Source organism: Leiobunum rupestre, chromosome 9, assembly GCF_980474605.1.
Source record: "Leiobunum rupestre chromosome 9, qqLeiRupe1.1.hap1, whole genome shotgun sequence".
Classification (NCBI taxonomy): Eukaryota; Metazoa; Arthropoda; class Arachnida; order Opiliones; family Sclerosomatidae; genus Leiobunum; species Leiobunum rupestre.
In genome coordinates, this window is record NC_143392.1 from 22,914,652 (window position 1) to 22,937,857 (window position 23,206).

The 23,206-nt window shown below is 35.1% G+C and overlaps 2 protein-coding genes across 5 annotated transcripts in view; one reads left to right on the top strand and one right to left on the bottom strand.

Moving 5' to 3' along the window:
• Positions 1-23,206, bottom strand: part of Mcr (macroglobulin complement-related) — a 357,065-nt gene that overhangs the window by 172,555 nt on the left and 161,304 nt on the right. The window lies entirely within an intron of this gene.
• LOC149926883 (uncharacterized) lies at positions 6,840-10,956 on the top strand. Its single transcript, XM_090157771.1, has 12 exons — positions 6,840-8,062; positions 8,119-8,647; positions 8,703-8,850; positions 8,901-9,039; positions 9,094-9,412; positions 9,471-9,571; positions 9,627-9,935; positions 9,989-10,198; positions 10,251-10,361; positions 10,472-10,614; positions 10,674-10,889; positions 10,945-10,956. Exons 1-12 carry the CDS (start codon positions 7,324-7,326, stop codon positions 10,954-10,956), a joined length of 2,976 nt encoding a protein of 991 aa, XP_090013897.1. The 5' UTR covers positions 6,840-7,323.

The window sequence follows — 23,206 nt, forward strand, 5'->3', positions numbered from 1 at the left end:
ACTATGTTGAAGATAACTGCGCACACTCGTTGTCACTTGTTATTTATACGTGCCATCGAGCGTGCCTCACGTGCCGTTATTGAATAGCGTTTTGTAGCGCCATCTTCAGTATAGTCGGAGTACTAATCCTCATTCCAGGATTTTCGTCTGCTAAACAAACGTTTGGAGTTTTAAAACGGCAAACCGTCTGCTTGGTAGTCGAATATCTAGCTGCTAATGATATTTTCGCGTTGTCGCTAGGTAGCTCTATGTACGCTTAAAAGGTAAATTCCCGTAATATTCGAATAAGATAATTATTTATGTTATAAAAATTGTAACAATATTCTGCAATAATAAATTAATAATTATTATTATAACAATAAGAAAATGGTTTTTCAAAGAATTTATAGTCCTTAAAGAGTTTCTAGTTCTGTGAGGTGGCGGAGTGGTTAAAACTTTCGCCTCGCAGCTAGAGAAGCCGGGTTCGATTCCAGCTTGTGGCACTGGGGGAAAACTCAGAACAACTCCTTCCGCGTTGAGTTTGTCAGTTCTCCCCCCACTGGTTAAGGGGGTTTTTGTCCAAGTTCTTCGGTTTCCCCTTCCATAAAAACTTGTTGACGTTAACGGTAATAGCTGTTGGCTCGCGTGGCATGAAGGGCTTGCCCATTGAGTTGGGAATAAATAGAGGTACAACTAAATCTGGCTAGCGCTGGTCCAATTTCATTCAATAAGGAAACTTTATCAACTTTATCGTTCTACCGTGGCGGCATCTGTCTCTAGTGGTGGCAACTATATTGCAATTGAATTTTTTCGCGAATCTGATGCGAAATTGAAATGTATGATTACTCGTAACAAACAAACCTTTGAAGTTGTTTAAAAATAATTTTATTCTGTCAACACGATCCTTTTTAACTCAAGTTACGGTGAGTTAGCTAATAATTATTTATTTTTAGCCATATAACTTTACAAAATATAGATGGCGCTACCGCCTAATTATAAAGATGAATTTCGTACAGTCTTATCAGAACAGGTCTCGCGTAACCACGGCAACCGATATCGTAATTGTAATTCTAGCAGTATTATTCCCAATTCAATGGGCTCGCCACCACCCACCTACGCATTGTAACCCGGCCACCTGAATTAATGGCTTTAAAAGTCACTTGATGACTTGGGCCAAGCTGATTATTGTTATTATTTATTAATTAGGCTATAAAATGGGTTTCCATTTTCTTAATAAATAATCGATTATGAGTCAAATTTTATTTATTTGGTACGTCACTTTTACCTGGCAACTCCCAAATAAATTTGTTAGGCATAGCTGAAAAAGGTCTAGTGGTTGGGGCAATAACGCGTACCTAATAGGAGAAAACTGATTCTATATGGCTACAAAATACTTTCGAGGGAACCCGGTTCGCGAGAAAAGAAAAAAACCAGCACGATCATCACGTTCACCTTTCTTCAGTTCAAAGCTGCGCCATCACGCGAGAAATAGGTCACATTTTCAATTTAAAATTTTAAAAGATTTTTCATTGGCGCAGAAAAAAAAGGTAAAAGGGGATAGAGGGTCTGGAACATAAATTACTTTAGAAGAGAGAGAGAAAGTGAGCTTTATTTTGTCCAAAGAGCAATTTGGTCCTTCCTTTCGGTAATCCCACTAAATCGGGACTGGCTGGCCACGCCGAAGATCTCGAGTGGAAAAGGGACCAGAAAAAATATACCGTAATAGATGAGATTTCGAGCGCAGGTAAGTAAAGATTTATCCGGGAAATGTATATTTAGGATCAAAGTCTTTGCTTTACTCTATAGGTTCCCCCTGTAGGAGGGTAACTTCTCCGAAAATGAGCTAAAAAGTAGGACACCCATCAATGCAAAAAGCATTTCGCGTACGATGGTACACGCTCAATTTTAAAAGTCTAATTTCACAATCGATGATTTTGATATAATGATCTATAGCTTATAGATGGTTTTTTCAGGCGGATACCTATTTAAAGAACTTTTAACGGCGTTTGAATTTTGCTACTTTTACACTATTAGGTGTATCTATACTAGATTTTACTTATTCTAAATATTTTTATACTATAGCACACAAAATTTTGTAAAAACACTACCGACATTTTTAAATTCGTTACCAACAACAGTTTATAGAATATAAAGACGTTTGCCTAATTAATCAGCGTTAAAATAAACTAATTAAATTAAGGGGGGTAGGAGAGTGGTTAGTATTTTCGACGAGCCGCGTTTGATCCCAGCTTGTGGCACTGAGGAGTTGTTTGTCACAATATTTTCATATTAAAATACCCTGACCATTTTGAGAGGTTTTCCCTGACATTTTACAAATTCTTAAAATTCCCTGACATTAAAGGCCCATTTTTAAATTCCCTGACTTTTTCCTGATTTCCCTGCACGGGGTTCAAACTCAAATCAACCAAGGGCGTATCCAGGATTTTATTTCAGGGGGGTTTTGAGGGAAAATTTCAAGGGGGGGGGTGCTGACGGAAGTTTCACAGATTTTTATTAGGCACCCCCCCCGGTCATCAGCATTTCGGGGGGGGGGGTTTGGTGGTTCAACCCCCCCCTTAAATACGCCCTTGTTTTTCCTCCTGCGTAGAGTTTTCAAGTTATCTACCCACTGGTTAAAAAGGGTTTTTAACCTGAATTCTACGGATTTCCCTTCAATGAAAACTTGTCGAGGTTAGCGGTAATGGCTCACCTGAAGTAAAGTTAATAAAAGTCGCTAGATGACTTGAGCCTAAGGTGGTGCCAAGGGTATTAGTCTACCTTATCATTATTATTATTTATCTACTATCTAGATATAGCAACACGTTTGCAGCAGGGTGGGATCGGTTTATTTATCAAAACCTAATTTAGTGCCACTACACGATCTACATTTACTCTGGTCACCTCGAACTAGACGAGTATGCGGATGAGAAGTTTCGAAAACAAAAATGTGGTAAGCGAGGAATATTTTATTCTTTGGAGAAAATGTCAGCCGCACGAAGTAATATGTTTATTTTGGATTTTCACCCGTTGAAAGGTGTTTGCCCTACGTTCAAAACAGATACGTTAACAGAACGAACTTCGGCTCGAAAATAGACGCTAAAAGAAATTATTCACTCCAAAATAAAAACCGTCAAAAGGAAGGGTTTTTAAATTAAAAACGCGTGAATCTCGATGATATCGCCCATTTTTTCGTCGCACGTGTAATTATTTATTCTGATAATAAAATAGAATCACGTGGGCTTAGCAATATTTATCCGCATTTGTCTTAGCCAATAAGATTATCCCTTCCGAGCAAGCACGCGCCAATTTACACAATGTAACCGTTGAATTTTTTCAAATCAATTTCTTTTAAGATCTATAGACGCTAAAAGAAATTATTCGCTCCAAAATAAAAACCGTCAAAAGGAAGGGTTTTTAAATTAAAAACGCGTGAATCTCGATGATATCGCCCATTTTTTCGTCGCACGTGTAATTATTTATTCTGATAATAAAATAGAATCACGTGGGCTTAGCAATATTTATCCGCATTTGTCTTAGCCAATAAGATTATCCCTTCCGAGCAAGCACGTGCCAATTTACACAATATAACCGTTGAATTTTTTCAAATCAATTTCTTTTAAGATCTATAGTGGATTTTGTAAAGTAAAAAGTGATCTGGCTCAACTTGTCTTACGTCACTAGACACAGCTTTATTAAAGTATTCTTCGCACGAGCGATTTGCACGCGCGCTAGAAAAACCTATATTCATCTGGCGAGTGTAGCGCGAGCTCGTAGACTTTTAATGTAAAAAAACTGTGACGTAAGAACCACCTTCAAACAATAAGGCCTCGTTACTTCATAAAAAGGACTATTCACTTGAAATTCACTACCTGAATTCCAAAATCAGGTAACTCTACTTTAATTTTGTCATTTATAGTTAAAATATTAATAAAACCAAAGAGAGCCTATATAGTTAAAATCATTTTAAAAAAGCATCGCGTAGTTCATTTTTTTTTAAATTTAATGATTGTTTAATCCAATATTTTTTTAGATATCTGATTTTGGAAATACTGATTTGTAAACTATAAAACTAGTGCTCGGCAATCGATTAATTTTTATCCATGAATAAAATAAGCTCAGCTATATTTAAATAACCAATAGTTGAATAAAAATTGTAAAATGTTTAAATAATCGAAAGTGAATAAGCCTATTATTTAAATAAAACAAACAATTATTTAAATAAATACCACTTTTATTCAAATAAATACCACTTTTATTCAAATAAATACCACTTTTATTCAAATAAATACCACTTTTATTCAAATAAATACTTGGTTGAGTAAAAAACATAAATAAGTTAAAATTATATCCTTTTTACAAACGTTTTTTAAATAAATCGGAAAATTTGTGGATAATGAATAAACAATTCCGAACACTACATAAAACGCGTTGGTAAAAAAGCGCATCAGTCTACGCTACTTCACGTTAACCGTACACGTTTGTCGCAACTCGTTCAATCTCTTTTTTTGAGATATCCGATTTTGGTAATACCGAATTGTTAACCAAAAAACGCGTAGGTAAAAAACGCGGAATATTCTACGCTACTCGTTCAATCTCTCGATTTAACAATCACATTCAAACATTCAGTCAAGTTTAACGGATTAAAATCCAATACGAATAATTTCAAAAACAATACACGCCACCATACTCGAACCAACCATTGGAAATGACACGGGAAATAGATAATCAATCTCTTCTAAAAATTAGGCCAATTTAAACTCGGAACACGTCAAAATAAAAAATAAAAAAACCTAGAAAAATATAACTATAATTTATTTCACGACTTTTAACCCTCCCACCGAATCCGAACGGGAAAAAAAAATTGAAACTAAAAGCACTTTCCAAACGTGATACCAATTCTAAATAATTGTTCCGAGTACGCTTCAGAAACTTACAAAAAATTCGCAGACACGAAAAGCAAAGCAGACACCCATTCGGAAAATCTTTCTCTTCGAACATAAAAACGAGAATATTTAAAGAGAGAAAAAAAATGTGAAAAAATGAAATAAATCCCGCCAACGATATCGAATGCAAATGAGAAATTCTCCAGTTTCTCGCAGTCGATAATCTGGGCCCAAAGCCGCTGTAAAACTCAACACCAGAGTCCTATAAAACATCCCGGGAGAAGCTTTCGCCTGGCACGTTTTAAAAGAAAGGGCCAAAAGGGTTTAAAATTCCTCGAAAAATATCCCTTCGTATTCCGTTGAATGAGATCCTAGCACGAAGGAGATATACAGGGTGTTTCAAAAGATTATGCACAATTTTTAGGGATTTGTAGGGGTGAGTTGAGAAGTATGCCTGTTTTTTTCCCATTTTCCTACGATAAGTTAAAAGAGCGCCAGAGAGCTTCAAAGTGTGGCCTACTAGCCCCTGGAAGTAGGCTGCAACAAGCGAAAAACCAAGCAGCAGGTACTTTAAATAATGTTAACTTTTTACGCTGGTTACCTCGATTTGTTTTCTTTTTAACCTATCACACGAACCCAAACCTTAATGTTCGCGTTTACCTTCTGCTTGGTTTGGCGCTTGTTGCAGCCCACTTCCAGGGGCTAGTAGGCCACACTTTGAAGCTCTCTGGCGCTTTTTTACCTCATCGTAGGAAAATGGGGGGAAAAAACAGGCATACTTCTCAACTCACCCCCGACAACTTCTTAAATTTTGGCATAACCTTTCGAAACACCCTGTACATAGACATTTATAAAATATAAACTGGAATAAATCGAAGGCGGAAAAACGTCAGTTTTATTAAAAGGAATAAGAAAAAACATCCGAGAGGAATCTAGAGATACGTCAATGTTAATATAATTTCAAGCGGGACAAAATGTCAGTCGTTGGCGGTTTTATCTTATAAACTCGATGCCGGCTGGGCCTCCGAATATATTGGATGAAGAATTTTTAGATTTGAGAATATTTCTAGACCTTTGAAGGAAAAATATCTCTCGCGCGTTGCGGGGTCAGATTCACTCAGATATGAACTATGTAAATTTGGGGAATAAAGTTATTTGATTAACAAATATACGTACAGTTCTTCTGATATGGAAAAGTTATAAAATATTTCAAAAATTGTTCACATACTGTTCTTTTTCCAGATACAACGTATCTCAATTTGTTTTTCTTCGAAACAATAAAATGTAGAGTTTGGAAAATTTCAAAATTAAATTTATTGTTGATGTGTTATATTTGAAGAACTTTCGCCTGTTGCGATTTAAATCAATACGCTAAGAATATTGGATAAATATAATAAAATTTAATATTTTGGTCCTATAAAACCATTTCCGAATTTGGAGTGCCTGGGTGCCCTGGTAACATATTTAAGTAATTATAAAAACTTTACCATTTTCAAATACATTTTTCCCTTTAAAATTGATGAAAAATTTAATTTCACTCATTTCAATTTACAAATATTGTGGAACTGTCCTGTACATTTAAAATTTTAAAGAAATGAATAAAAACCACTATTGCACAGTAAAAGAGTTTTGTTTATTAAAACGCTACGGCCGTTTCGGCGCACTAACCGGCGTCGTCGTCAGGCGAATACGACGACGCCGGTTAGTGCGCCGAAACGGCCGTAGCGTTTTAATAAACAAAACTCTTTTACTGTGCAATAGTGGATTTTATTCATTTCTTTAAAATCTTTAAAATCATTTCAATTTAATCCCAAAACTTTATGTTTGATGGTTCTATAAAACCATTTCAGAATTTTGAGTATCTGGAAAACCTGGTAACATTTAGTAGAAGGAAAGTGAGGGTGTGGCATCGATCCCGGGTTCGGGTTTGGGTTCGGGATCGAAATCCGGGATTTAAGGGATGAAATGGGGGTAAAATCGTCAAAAAGTCAATGTATTTAGGGTATTTCTCGCGACGATTTGTTTTCCCGTATATCAACATATTGTGTCCAGGCCAACTTGTTCATTTATCTACGCTTATCTCGAAAGATACTTGAACGTATATCTTATCAAGTTTTATCGTACGGAATAAGTTGAAATGATGTAAAAATTGATAACCTAGGCGGCGCGTGCGCAGATTCCCCGGGAGGCGCGGTTAATTTGAATTGAAGTGTTTTGACGTCATGGAATATTTGTTGTTAAAGTAGAATGGAAATATTTTTAAACTTCATTTTAATAGCATTAACGCGTAAGTAGTACTTAAATATGCTTAACACTTGAACCTATCTCACGAGTATTTCAAACGAATATTTTAAGTATGAGAAACGTATTGTTCTCAAATGATACTTGAATATACTATAAAAGAGGTTGTATAGCGTTGTAGGAGGTCATTCCACGGTTAACCGCGGTAGCTATATTCAAGATGCCTAAAGCCCAACATATTTGCCCTACGTGCGCGAAAAGTTTCGCTACCAAGTCCTCCTTAAATCGGCATGTTAGAGAAGTACACGGTGATAGACATACGTTTGTCTGTGAAGTATGTGGTAAGAATGTTGCTAGATTGGGACATTTCAAGAGCCATCAACGAACTCATGACTTGAACGCACCCGGCCCTTCCGAACCCATGGACCTGTCTCGCACACCGTCACCAATGCAACGTTCGCTAGCATCTTTCCGTCCACCATCGCCATACCGTCCACCTTCACCTAGTCTGCTTCAAGAAATTCAACTGGAATCTATCCAACCATCTACAGCGGATTTACCCAACAACCCAACGCCATCACCTGTTCCCGCCTCATCAATACTTGATGAAACACCACCAGCATCTCCAAGTATGGTCCAGGCCTTGAATGATACGTTAGCATCTATCCGTTACAATGCTGAAGACTATGATATTGATGCGGGGATGTTTATCGGACGTTACCGAGCCGCTTTCAGTAAATTTCTAATGGAAAGACTCACCAGTAAACGTGGAATTAAATGGTTCCTACTCGTAAGATCTGTTTATATGAGACCTTTAGGGGGTGAGGAACAAAGAGCGGAAGTACGACCCTATTTCCGGAGCACTATGCAAACAACATTAACGCCCGATGTCATTGAAAGCCAGCTGAATGAATGTCTTGAAACAATACAGTCAGCAGCGGAAAACTTTGAAGCGACAGGTATGTACTAAAATTTATAAGTTATATTTTGAACTAAAACATTATATTTTTGATAGGATCGGGTTGGGTAATTGACCGTGTTCTGTATGTAGAATTAAATGTAGCATCTTACCAACCGTTGCGAGGGTCATCGTATATGGAACTACCTGAAAAACTATCTCGACGTCACGCGATTCTTAATATTAGAAACGAAAATGACGAGAAATGTTTTCTCTGGTCAATTCTCGCTAAACTTCACCCAGTTCCTCGGACTCAAAACGCTAATCGTGTTTCCAAATATACACCTTATGAAAATGAACTTGATACCAGTGATATATCTTTTCCTTTCAAATTAAACGCTACGGAACTTAAAAAATTTGAATTAATGAATAATTTATCAATATCTGTGTTCGGCTTTTCGGGAGACATATTCCCCCTTTACGTAAGCGCTAACAAGTGTTGTAAGGAAAGGGAGGTTGATTTGCTATACATCACCGACGAAACTAAAGATATTGACGATGGGAATAGACATTACTGTCTTATACGAGACCTAGGAAAACTGCTACAGCATCTAACAAAACACAGAAATACAAGTTATTATTGCAGGTAATTTAGTTTCCAATATATTAGTTTGAAATATACTAATTATTTTCTGTATTAGAATGTGTCTTCACCGATTCAGTGGAAGCAACGCTGAACAGCGACGTGATGCGCATATCGAAGAATGCGCCACTCACGGCGTCCAAAAAACAGTTTTCCCTACTAAGAAGAAGACGGTTTATTTTGATAAATATGAGTGGACAGAAAAGGTAAAAATAAAAATTATTTAATTTAACTCTTAATGAAATGAAATTATTAGGTGCAGTATGTATTTTACGCCGATTTTGAAGCAATCCTACCGAGAGTTCAAGGATGTGATCTAGATCCCGATATAAATACCAGCAAAGTAAACATGCACATCAGCTGTGCGTATTCGTGGGTGTTTGTTGGACCTGACGGTAAGTTATTTGACAAAATTCCCTTTTAGATATATTACAATAGGATACTTATAGGTGTACCTGTTCGAACCGATTGCTATCGAGGACAAGATGCAACTCGAAGATTTCTGGAGTCTATTCTGGAATTAGAGAAGGAGTTGATGGAACTCATTGAGACAAATGTACCAATGATTATTACCCCGGAGGAGGAGGAACAGTTTCAAGCTGCTACGCATTGCTACATTTGTCAGAAGCAGCTAAATCAGGGAAATATGCCCGCTGTTCGAGATCATTGCCATTTCAGCGGCAAATATAGGGGGCCAGCGCATAACGTCTGTAATCTTCAAAAGAAAGTTCCAGAATTTATCCCTATTTTCCTTCATAACCTTAGCAGGTGAATTTATTAAGTTAATTAACCAGGAAATAAACCTAATAATAATAAATCTTCATAGATACGATTTACATCTTATATGTCAGGAGATTGGTCATTTTAAGGAACAGACACTTGACTGTATTCCTTCCACTAGCGAAAATTATATTTCGCTGAAACTAGGTAAAATATATTTAATTATGAATTTAACCTTAACATTAATTTTATTGTTTTTTAGGGAGATTTCGGTTTTTAGACTCTTATCGATTTCTAAGTGATAGCCTCGATGCTCTAGTATCTAATCTCGTTTTGGAAGGAGCCAGTAAATTCCAGATTGTTAAGAAATATTTTGAAAGTGAGAAAGTTCAACTGCTTTTGCGGAAGGGGGTCTACCCATACGAGTATATGGACGATGAAAAGAAATTTGACGAGACGATGCTGCCACCTAGAGAAGCGTTTTTCAGTTCATTGAAAAATCAAAATATTTTAGAATCTGATTATTTACACGCCCAAAATGTTTGGACAGCGTTTAATATTCAAACATTAGGTAAAATTACTATAGTATAAATATTTCAAATCTCTTAACCTCGGTTTTCGTAGGGGAATACACCGACCTCTATGTGAAAAGCGATGCGTTGCTCTTAGCCGACGTTTTTGAAAATTTTAGAACATTATCTATAACCCATTATAAATTAGATCCCGCTCACGCTTACACCGCACCAGGTTTAGCCTGGCAAGCAGCTTTGAAGATGACCGATGTTCGCCTCGATCTCATACTTGATATAGATCAACACTTATTTATTGAAAAGGGTAACGCTTTTGTGATATTTTAAATATTATTGTATTTACATTGAATTTTTAGGGATTCGAGGCGGTGTTTCAATGATCTCAACTCGTTATTCTGAAGCGAATAACAAATATATGGCCGACACATATGATTCGTCTAAAGAGAGCAGTTATATATGCTATTTAGGTAATTTACATTTTTAAAAAAAATAAATAATTTTTTTTATTTTTATTTTTTTTTATTTTAATTATTTTTATTTTTATTATATTAATTAACTTAATTTAACTTAATTGAAGATGCTAATAATTTGTACGGTGCTGTTATGTGTGAACCACTACCGCTAGGCGACTTCCAGTGGGTTCAGGAGGATGATTTGCAAACACTCAGTGAAAATATTCTGAGTATTCCCAATAACGTTGAAAACGGATACATTTTAGAGGTAAATAACAAGTGTTATAATTATTGAATTATATTTTTAAAGAATTGTTTCCTTTGCAGGTGGATCTTGAATATCCTCCAGAGTTGCATGACTTACATAACGATCTCCCAGTAGCGGCGGAATCTAAAGTTATTACACATGATATGCTATCTCCATACTCCAAAGATCTCTTAGGAAAATTAAATATTAAGGAGAATCAAAGTCTACCAAAACTTCTTCCTAATTTAAATAATAAAGAGAAATACATAGTACATTACCGCAATTTAAAATATTATGTAGAATTAGGTTTGAAAATAACCAAGGTTCATCGAGCTCTAACCTTCACTCAAGGAAAATGGTTAGAAAAATATGTTAGATTCAACACTGAACAGAGGAAATTATCCAAGAGTTCATTTGAAAAGAATTTCTGGAAACTAATGGTTAACTCTGTTTTCGGGTAAATCAATTTAAATAATTTATTGCTGTTTTTTCCCCTTACTTCATTTAATTCTTTAGAAAAACAATGGAAAATTTACGGAAGCATATAAATTTCGAGTTGATTCATAAACCAGAAAGAATGTTAAAAGTTACAAGTTCCCCGCAGTTTGAACACTTTACCATCTTTAATGAAGAGTTAGCCGGCGCTCATAAGAAGAGAGCTAAAATTGTTCTTAACCGGCCTATATTTACCGGATTCACCATTCTAGATTTATCCAAGGAGCTCATGTATCGGTTCCATTATGGATTCATAAAAAATACGTACGGGGACAAAGCATCACTATTATTTACAGACACTGGTAATTTAATTTAATATGCATTTTTTATTTAAATAGTACTAATATATAAAATATTTACAGACAGTTTAACGTACAACATTAAGACGGATGATGTTTATAAAGACTTTGAAGTTCATAAAAACCGCTTTGACTTCTCTGATTATCCACCTTCGCATTTCCTTCATTCTAATCAGAATAAAAAAGCTCTCGGTTATTTTAAAGACGAGACAAATTCGCAGTTAATTCAAAGCTTTGTAGGACTTCGTCCAAAGCTTTATTCTATTAAATTGTACGGGGAGTCTAAGACCGCTGAAGAGATAGAAAAGGAGTTGCGATTGGGGAAATCTTTAGAGTCAATTTTAAACCATAAAAAGGTTTGTAAGGGCGTTGCCATGAACGTTATTAGAAACGTCATCCGCCACGAAGACTATGAACGTTGTCTTTTTAATCAAGAAACCATGTCAGCCGAGATGATGCGTATAGCTAGTTTCAAGCATGAACTATTTACTATAAATACTAGAAAACTTTGTTTATCACCAAATGATGATAAGAGATACATTCTACCCTGCGGGGTTCGTACATTAGCGCACGGTCATAAAGATATTGAAAAATTATAATGAATGCTTGTATTTATGTATATATAAAAAAAACTGCTATTGCTATAAATTGTAAAAAATTATTTTATTGAATACATTTTGCACATAAACTCTTTAATCATTTTATCGTTTACATATTTATCTTTCTTAAACCTAGACACAATGTTATACATTTCTATTCCTTTACACCTGTTTATAGCAAAATAGATACAGAATGCTCCACACGTATTACTAGAATTACTCTGTAATTGATTAGAATTAAAAGTTACAGTTTTACTGTTTCGTTCAATAAAGTCATTAAATTTAAAATAATCTGGCGGGTTTCCAAAGGAATCCATGAATTCACAATTTTTATGTTTAGAAAAATATATTAGAACCCAGTGTTCTCCAGGTTCAGCACTCGTATCGGTATTTACAATAAATAGAGAAGGGAATATTTTTACGTATTTAGGTAGCTTGTCAGCCGCGAACACGCCTTGAAATATACTTTTAGTACTTAAATCTTTTTCAAGTATTTTAGTTATCTGTAGCGAATCCATTAATTACTGTAATCGAAAATCACGGTTCGATTTTTATCAATTTCAATCAAATTTTGAAACTCGGCGTAAATTAGAATGGAAATCGTCTCCGGTAACGGTTTTGCAAATTTTAATTCTAATCTCAGGTTACTGTTTTTTACAAGATGCAAGTGATTAGCGTTGTTATTAAGATCCGAGGTTAAATTGTACGCGAATAAACAATTTCCGTTAGGGTAATCTTCCCGACTTATCTGATTCCCTTCATCTACGTTCCACTGATTAGTTTGAATGAAAAGATTGCAATACGCTTGAATATATAGATTTTCCTCAAAGTTTAGAGATAACGCCTTATGAGGGACGCTGCTACCGTCAATGTACAATCCAATGCTTGATAAATCGAAATGTTGAAAGTTGTACGGGGATTTTTTCAAATCTCCTAGAAACGCTTTTTGTTCCACAAACCCGATAACAACTTTCTTAGGTGCTTGTCCGGTAAATAAATGATCTTGCACACTAGCCATAAGTCCAGCGGGTATAGAAAATGAGGTGCACTCCGAACGAGTTACAGGATATTTAGCGGTTCCATATTGTAACGCCTTGGCTTGAGCGAGCGATAGTTCCGGTATCACTTTAACTTTCCTCAGATAAAGGGAAGCTGATAAAATCTCCACTTTACATTTTACGTCGGAATGAACGCAAAAAGCTGCTCTATTTTTATCGAATTTAAATTTCAAATCAACCATATTTAATAAAAAGCGTGGTTGTTGACATAAATCAGTATGGACTACGCCTAACAAGTCAATCGCCCCTTTTTGCGCTAAACTCGCTCGTTTAGAGAAACCATCGTTATCGAAAAATGAATCGAACTTTCCAGGCGTATCCCGATAGAAAAGTGAACTCGTTAAATAACTTTTTTTCGCAGAATCTCCGAACGTTAATAAAGTTTGTATCATACTTTTATAAGCGTAATTTTGACTGGAAGGTGTTACTGATCTTTCATTAAGAAATACGTGGACGTCGCTAAAAAGCGAATGAAGAAACAAATTCTCGGGGGCGATATTGTCGGCTGGAGTTCCGGCGGCCCCACCCGCAACACCTGGAACCGCGGGTTGCGGTAGTTGACCATTATCTTTAGTTACCTTAACTCGAACGTGCAGCAAAGTTTGTGAAAGGTCTATATACGTTTCAGAGTTACCGTTGATAGAAAATGTAATTGATGCGTTATCAACTATATTTGATATTGGATTATACTCAACCCATTCTCCACCAATAATCGAAGATTGTGTCATAGGTACTTGAAACAAATCTAGCTCGGAATTTATACACTCAACTGAGTGCGGGTGTAAAAGGGACATTATGAGAATATATCGGAACGTTTAGGGAACCGTCCTTTCGCTATCCTGCCTGCCGTTGAAATGGCGCTTTTCGATTGAGTTCGTTTCCTTTTATTTCCGGAACCCGTCATTCTTTTAATATGATCCGTAGCTGAAGATGTTAGTCTCATGGCTTCATCAGCTGCTGAAGCTAAAGTTTCCCTTCCAGCGTTAATAGAATGCGATTTAAGCGCTGTTTTAATTGGGACTCCGCTAACAACATCGGTCGCTACTTTCGCTCCGGTACTTAAAAGTTTTTTTCCCAAGTAAGTAGCGCCTTTCTTCAGTAAAGGTACCGCGAATCTAAACGCTGAAGATAATATATTTCCTAGTCCATGTCCTCTTTGCACGGCTAAACCTCTATATACAGGTATTCCACCGAAACCAACCTGGTTTAAATAGTAACTTTCATAATCAGTTCTTGAAGGTGAATATTCAGACCTCATGATGTTAACTGTTCGCTCTCTTAAGCTAGAATGAAGGTGTGTCCTGAATGATTAAAGGTTTATAGTGAAGTCCACATTTTACGGGGTTTAAAATGTAATACAACGTGAGCTTTTCCACTATGAAACTGTATTGGCTCACCTAAATCATCTGTTATATTAATCTCTATAGTCTTAATATTATTACACACGACTGGTAGGTAATGAGGTTGTGAAAATATTTTTGTAGTTGTTTTCCCATTAGACTCGGCTTTCTCTTCGACGCTTATGATTCTTAATAGAGGTGCTAAACTATCCCCAACAACGCTATTTTCAACCAGATCGGAATAAACGAATAAGGAATGTAACCCAGCGTTCATATCAACTGGGTAGGGGGTTATCATTGAATTTAAAATGGTGAAATCATTATCTCTTCTATCCTTAAAACCTAGTAAAATCGATAGATCGGGGCCAATTACAGCTCTGATTTTCGGTTGCAATTTAACTTTAATTCGATTAGAATAATTTAAATAAGCGAATGTAACTTGTTCTTCTTCTTGGTTGTGGACGTTCATAACATGTAATAGTTCTTCCGGAGTTTTATAAAAACCCGCGGGAACTTCAATTATTTTATCATATTCGAGAGGGTCTTTAACTAGAGGGTTATCAGTCATTTTATCATATTCGAGAGGGTCTTTAATAACCAATAGATTAGGTTTTCGAACGTTATGCCATGTCCGAGGATAGCTTATTTCCGCTAACCCAACTTCGTACTGTTCCTCAAATCTTAACGGTTCAGCTAAATACGTTCGAAATTTACCAACGCTATTATCTTGGTAATATAATGACGAGGAATCTGAAGGTAGCGTTACGTAAAAACTCATTTTAAATCCACTTCTTGTATCCAAGAATTAAATGTAGGGTCGTAATCTTGCCACTTGACATACAGTTCTACGCGGCCGTCCGATTTTTTCCTCTTTTTTATTACTTTTTCGATTATGAAGTAACAGTCTTTTAAATCTCGACCAACAATCTGAACCTCCTCTCGATAGAATACTCCTAAAATGGGGTTAGAATTTAAATCCATCAGCTTATATACAGGTGGGTCACGTGGTAGTCTCTCAGCTATTTTAAACAATTCTGTAGTAAAATTCGGGTTATATTTCTTATCGAAAATTGATAAATTTCTACTTATTCTACAAATATCTCCAATTTCAAACGCGTATGTTAACGGAGGAGAAAAATTTACCGAACCGTAAAGATTTTTCCATATTTTAGCAGAGTTATCTAGAGTAACTTCCGCGGGTTTACATTTAATTGATCTATGATAACTATTGTTATAAGCGTTTATAATATCATCTAAAACGTCGATATATTTAAGGGTGTTATTCTGCGTGAAATAGCGATATAAACGAGATTTAAAACTTCTAATGAATCTTTCAATAATGGACGCTTTCATTTCCGATCGGGTAGCGAAAAATTTAATGTTCCTTCTTTCTAATTCACTCTGCACTTCTTGACAGACAAATTCGTTTCCATGATCACTTTGAATTCTTTTCGGTTGACGGCCTTTTTCAAAAACGTTACGTAACGCTTCTAAAATTGTTACACCTTTCTTATTTTTAACCGCTACAGCCATAGCGTATTTGCTAAATATGTCGATAATACATAATACGTAGCGAGATCCTGAATTATATTTAGACAGCTTCTGAAAATCTGCCAAGTCCGCTTGCCACTGTTCGTCAATTCCATAAACAATAGTTCGATTTCGTTTGAATCGTCTTCTAGCAGGTTTATGCAGCGTATATGTATCCTGCTTTATTAGAAATTGTTTTACTTTTTCCAATGAAACCTTTAAACCTTTATGTCGAGCTGAATTATAGAGCGCTTGAACTCCAGCGAATGACCCTGGGTCTGCGGGGTTAGTATAGATCTGCTCAAGTTCTTTCTCCATATTGGGTAATATTTTGATGTAATGGCATGTAACGCCAAAAAAGGAAATTAAATAATTCTAATATTATAATAACTATGATAATTAATACAGCTGTGATAATTTTCGGTGATTTTGAAAATGATTGTGATAAATAGGCTAAAAGTCCTAAAGAGACCGTTTCTGTACAACCTTCCATTGTAGGCTTATACTATGAAATGAGAACAAAATTATCAGGTTAATATATTTTATTTAGTATGTATCCAAGATCTTAGAGGACTAGGTGAAGATGATGATAACATTGAACTACTTGGTGGTGTATGAAATACAGCGAATGTTTTTAACAGTGTCAATCTTACAGGATTTTTAATTAAACGTTTTGAAATATTTGACTTATGAATGCCCTCGTAAAACTCTGTAACTCCTATAGGATCAATCGCTGTTCCAGGCGTTTTTCTCACAGCGTCATACAAAAGATCGATTATATTAGATCCTCCAATCACTTGTCCTCGAATAGAAAGCTCTCCTGAGTTAGTCCATCTAATATATCTCGGATCTTCCGTAGTCGCTCGGTATAATGAAATCGCATCACTAACATAAGTTGCAGGTAGAGAATAAGATATTTGCGCGAACCAGGTTTTAGGCCGTTCAGAGTTTTCAATAACGGGAGAGATTTGCTCTTTACGTACGTAAGTTAACCGTCGTTGGAGAGTTTGATTGTATAATGCTAATTTCTCTGATTCGTTTAAATCTGGATTATCTAGAATAGATTTCATTTCATCATCGAGTGTCTTCTCTTTTTGAAGTTCAGGTGTTTCTTCTGTTTTGGAAGGTGGAGTGTTTTTTAATCTCTCCATTACATCTTCAGGTACTAGAAGCATTTTTCGAGCCATCATCGGTTTATAGCTCGGCTTATTGCACTTCCGGCGACTGAGCTAACGATAGATAGCAGTGGCGCTAATAAAAATGGAAGAAAACCACCTTTTTGTACCAGTATCTTTCGTCGTTTTGATATAGGATTCTTCTTCGACACGTTTCGTATAACCGCGCTATGTTTCTTTAACCGCTTACGATGACGTTCTGACAGTTCAATTGTTCCGTGTAATACATTTATACAACATTCAACGAGAGCCAGTATAGCTTCCTTGCTAGCGTATTTAATAGCTGTCTTTCTTTGATTTAGATTACAGGATGTCAGGAAACGTAGAAAGTCTAGGTTTTCCTTTACTCGTTTTGAGACATCCATTTAGAGATTTTCTTAGCCTTTCTTAAAGCGCAATGAACAGTTTCGGAATGAAAAGGGCAGTTTAATTCAACGTCTTCTAGTTCTGATAATTTAGGACAACCGGTATCTTCGATGTTAGTTACTGGAACACCGAGGAGTGTCGATAATACTGCAGCTTTTTCTAAACCTTTGGTGAAAAACGAAGTAGCTTTTTCCGCTATCTGATTGCAAATGTCACGTCTCGTTCTGTAAGGACGTTCGCCGTCATCCCATCGAAGATGACAAATGTTATGAGATATCCATCTGCATTGTCTTTTATTTTCGTTTGAAAGCTCTTTGAAAGGGCATGGAGATTTGAAAGTAAACACTTCCGATTCTTCAGTTTCTAATACTACGTAAGCTAATTCTTTAATAATCCACTCTCGATTAACCCTAAAAAAATTCCCTTCTATAATACACTTCATTTTGGAATAAAGACAGCCGATTCTTCACCCGGTATTAAACCTGTTCGTAGTAAATACTGATCTGGGGTGTGAGGTTTCAAGTCAACTAATAAATACCCAAATTTCCGTGACGTAGCTTGTTGAAACGCATCAATAACGTATTTGCTATTGGTTGGAGATATCTGCCTCGCGAGATGATAAATTGTTGATTTATCTCGTGGTGATTTAAAAATAAATAGATAATGAGCATTTAAATTTAAAGTTCTTATTTCTTTTCCGGGGTAATAAAGGTTTTGCATTAAAATTAGTACGGAGGTGTTTCTGTGATGAGATCCACGAATAAATAAATTAGTTACATCTTTATTATTAGATATCTCGCATAACAAATCGTCTAAAATAACTAAATTCCTAATTTGCGGGTTTAATATATTAACATCGAGTAAACCTTCGTGAAACTCGACTGAAGGTGTGTGTTCTAATATTGATTGAAATAGTTTCGGCTGATACTCGGTATAACACCATATTATCCTCTCCGGAGGAGGGGATATACAGGTCTTCTTATATTGAATCAACCGTCCCACCAGGAATGACTTTCCGCATTGGGTGGACCCGGCTACAAGCCCATTCATTGGATGTTGTAAGCTTAAATCCATAATGGTAAATGAGAATCGGAACATTAGTGCAATCAATTTTATTAACTTTTTAACAAGTTTTTAGCATTGCATATTATTAGTGACATTATATTATTTAAAATTTCTTTCGACAATTCACAGCGAATAGTAAACATTTCAATAATATTTTCACAATCTACCGACATAATTATTTCATAAAAATGCAAATCTACGCGCTTAGAATAATCCGTCATGATACAATCATGCTGGAGTTGAGATGGATGATCAATTTGACAGCCATTGCACGCTTTCTTAAGAGCTTCGTGTAATTGTTTAATTACAACGTTAGTCATCGCCTCCTTTATTTCCTTGATTTTCTTTAAACACTTCTGAATAGACTTGTACTGGTCGAGGAAATTCAACCAAGAAGATTGAGCGAAAGCTACCCCCTCTTTAGTCTGTAACAGTTTTCCATAGTTTACTCCATAACCATGGTACATTTGTCTAACATCTAAAACCTTTTGTTCGGCAAATCTATGAACCGAAAACCGTTTAGTTTCAGAACCTGTGAAAACCCACGAAGTTTCAGCTTCGTTATTGAAATAAGCTTCAATGGCATCTTTCTTTGTCCATAGCTCTTGCAGTTCCGCTTCTGTTAGTTTGATACCCTTTGTTAAATCTAATAGACCGCAGTAGATGGTTTCATCTGCATAAACGATTAACCCTTTGTCAGCAGACACAGGAAATGAACAATTCCTATACAATAAATACATTAAGACAAAGTTAAGAATTATCACTGAGTATTCCTACTTACATTTTAAGGTTCCTCGAAGTCACTTCCAATACAATTCAGATGGTGAACTTTCTAAATATGGTCTTACTATTATACGGTTTTCCCTTTTTATACTCTGAAATTATTTATCTTCGATATCTTATTTTTTAAAATGGAGTTTAAAATTAATTCCATTCTACGTATACGCATTTTGAAGTGTATCGCGTTACGTATATAGGAATTTACCCGGTTCTCATACGGAATCACGTGTACAATTACAATACTTGAGAACGATACGTTTCTCATACTTAAACTTTAGATATTCGTTTGAAATACTCGTGAGAAAGGTTCAAGTGTCAAGCATATTTAAGTACTACAATGATATTAAAATTAAGTTTAAAAATATTTCCATTCTACGTCATTTTAACAACGAATATTCCATGACGTCAAAACACTCAAATCTATGTTTTAAATTCAAATTAACCGCGCCCCAATCCGCGCACGTTAACCGCGTCCCATATTCCATGACGTCAAAAAACTCTTAAATTCAAATTAACCGCGTCCCCCGGGGTAATCTGCGCACGCGCCGCCTAGGTTATCAATTTTTACATCATTTCAACTTATTCCGTACGATAAAACTTGATAAGATATACGTTCAAGTATCTTTCGAGATAAGCGTAGATAAATGAACAAGTTGGCCTGGACACAATATGTTGATATACGGGAAAACAAATCGTCGCGAGAAATACCCTAAATACATTGACTTTTTGACGATTTTACCCCCATTTCATCCCTTAAATCCCGGATTTCGATCCCGAACCCAAACCCGAACCCGGGATCGATGCCACACCCTCACTTTCCTTCTACTACATTTTGAAGTGAAAATGCCTTTTCTAATTATAAAAACAATTACCATTTTAAAATAATTTTTTTCCTCTAAAATTGATGAAAAACTAAATCTCACTCTTCACTCAAATCTTAAAATTTTTATAGGAAAAATAAGATTATATTTCTAAAATTATAGGAAATATTACTATTCTTAAAAAATTATAGGAAATATCACTAACCTTAAAAAATTATAGGACTTTATATTACTATTTTTTTAAATTATAGGACTTTATAATACTATTTTTTTAAATTATAGGACTTTATATTACTATTTTTTTTAAATTATAGGACTTTATATTACTATTTTTTTTAAATTATAGGACTTTATATTACTATTTTTTTAAATTATAGGACTTTATATTACTATTTTTTAAATAATAGGACTTTATATTACTATTTTTTTAAATTATAGTAAATGAAATAGCGTATAGAATCCTAACTTTATGCATTCAGAAACAAAGTCTATATTTAGTGAAATAAATCTTTGATTTTCACTTAAAAATAGAAACCATTTAACCATTTTAATCACAAAAATATACCATGTTAACAATAACAAAAGTATAGACTAGAATGACTGTTTGGGAATTTATTCTATAGCTAAATCTAGCAATTTAACCGAAATGGGCAAAATATCAAAATTATAGGATTTTACAGGACTTTTTGGGGATTTTGCTAAAAAATATAGGATTTTATATGTTGTTTTTGAAAATAAAGAACTTTATAGGAATTATAGGACCGAAAATAAAGGAATTTATAGGACGTTTTTGAAAATAAAGAACTTTATAAAGGAATTATAGGACCGAAAATAAAGGATTTTACAGGACATTATTGAAAATAAAGAACTTAATAGTAATTATAAGACCTCCGGATGCCCTGTTAATTTTAATTTAATCCTAAAATTTCTACGTTCGACGGTTCTATAGAAAAAAGCTCCGACTGTTCAAATTGTGACACCCTGTAAAAATATATTTAATACTTATAAACTTAATTTCGCGATGCACAACGTCACAAGAGGAAAAGCCAACCAGCGTTGAAGGAAGAAAGAAATCTAAGCGTCAGAACGAACACAATCCCAACGCCCAATTTTACTTTCATTCTATATAAACAGGCGATGGACTGACTACTGATCCGATAAACAGGCGATGTCCAGAGTGGTCGTGTCATCCACAATTTGACCCCAGGGTCCGAGCAGACGGCCGAGGGACAGCTCAGGAAAGCCCGGCCATCACCCGACACCCCTCCCAAACCCGTAAGCCCGTCACCCCACGCTTTATCCGCACTACCACGTCAGCGAGAATAAGGAATTCCCAAATACCCTCGCAAATACCATCACGTTCCATTTATTACCGAGTAGTAATTCTAGCTTAATCCGATAAACGCTACGCCTTGGCGCAAGCTACACGGTTACCGCGGAAGATAGTGGATATCGCGGTAGAAAGGCTGGTCACGCGATTTCACGTGAATGGTCATGTCCGGGAAGCGTTGGTAGGCGCAAACGCGACGTCTGGCGGCGTACCAGAAACACCAAACAAGAAAGGACGTATATTATTTCCGTTTGTTTGAGCTCGCTAAATATTCAGGCTGACATATCAGATTTAAAGACTCGCGCGTCTGTCATCGCCATTAGCAGACGACGCCAAGAGTGAACCAAAAGGAGGGGGTGAGCAAAGGGAAAGTAAAAACTTTTGTCTCGCTAACTCGATCAAGAATTTAGTCTCCCGTCTACTACGAGTCGCTCTTAATTAAGACCATTTTCTTTCCTTTGTCCTTTTCGACTTTTTCTTTTTCCGGCCTGGTTAAGCCCCCCCCCCCCCCCTGTCTTTGGGAGGTGCAATAGACTGGTCCTTAAAACATCAAACAATCGCCGGTAAAGGGTTGCGATCCAATCGTTACCTTACGTTTTACCAAGTCATAAATTGGAAGAAAAACTTTGGAGTTTTGAATTTGAAGCCTTTTCACAAAACAAATTTATAAAAATAAAAATTTTAATGTTTAAATTACTTGGAAATTAAGTTATAACAAAAAAAATCGAGTTACTATATTTTCATTGAAATATCGTAGCTTGAAGTTACTATAAAATTAAATTAATCTTTTCCAATCAATAACATCGACAATGCAAGTTACTATAAAATTAAATTAATTTTTTTCCAATCAATAAAATCGATAATCCAAGTTACTATCAAATTAAATTAATCTTTTCCAATCAATAACATCGACAATGCAAGTTACTATAAAATTAAATTAATCTTTTTCCAATCAATAAAACCGATGTTACTATAAAATTAAATTAATCTTTTTCCAATCAATAAAACCGATAATCCAAGTTACTACAAAATTAAATTAATCTTTTTCCAATCAATAAAACCGATAATCCAAGTTACTATAAAATTAAATTTATCTTTTTCCAATCAATAAAACCGATAATCCAAGTTACTATAAAATTAAATTAATCTTTTTCCAATCAATAAAACCGATAATCCAAGTTACTACAAAATTAAATTAATCTTTTTCCAATCAATAAAACCGATAATCCAAGTTACTATAAAATTAAATTAATCTTTTTCCAATCAATAAAACCGATAATCCAAGTTACTACAAAATTAAATTAATCTTTTTCCAATCAATAAAACCGATAATCCAAGTTACTATAAAATTAAATTTATCTTTTTCCAATCAATAAAACCGATAATCCAAGTTACTATAAAATTAAATTTATCTTTTTCCAATCAATAAAACCGATAATCCAAGTTACTATTAAATTAATAAACGTTTACCAAACTAAAATATATGAACTTAAAATGTTTTATAATTAGAAGTTACTATATTCTGACCGTCTTTGCAATGCGAAATACGCTGTTCGTGTTAAAATTAAGGTAATTATGGAAAATATCGTCTACTATTTAAATTAGAAAAAAAAATGTTCTAAATAGAGTTAAGATGAAGTTACGATGTTTTACCCTGGGGAAAGGTAATATTATCAGAAATAAATATTTCTAAAAGCACCCTTTTCTAATATTCCTTTTCAAATTTCAATTTCATTACGTATTATTTGCATTCGC

What these genes read in the sequence shown, in the direction of transcription:
- LOC149926883 (XM_090157771.1), top strand. Translation starts at nt 7,324, where the DNA reads ATGCCTAAAGCCCAACATATTTGCCCTACGTGCGCGAAAAGTTTCGCT. An exon ending in ACACTTATTTATTGAAAAGG is followed by an intron (nt 10,199 to 10,250) that starts GTAACGCTTTTG and finishes TTGAATTTTTAG; the next exon opens with GGATTCGAGGCGGTGTTTCA. An exon ending in CAGTTATATATGCTATTTAG is followed by an intron (nt 10,362 to 10,471) that starts GTAATTTACATT and finishes ACTTAATTGAAG; the next exon opens with ATGCTAATAATTTGTACGGT.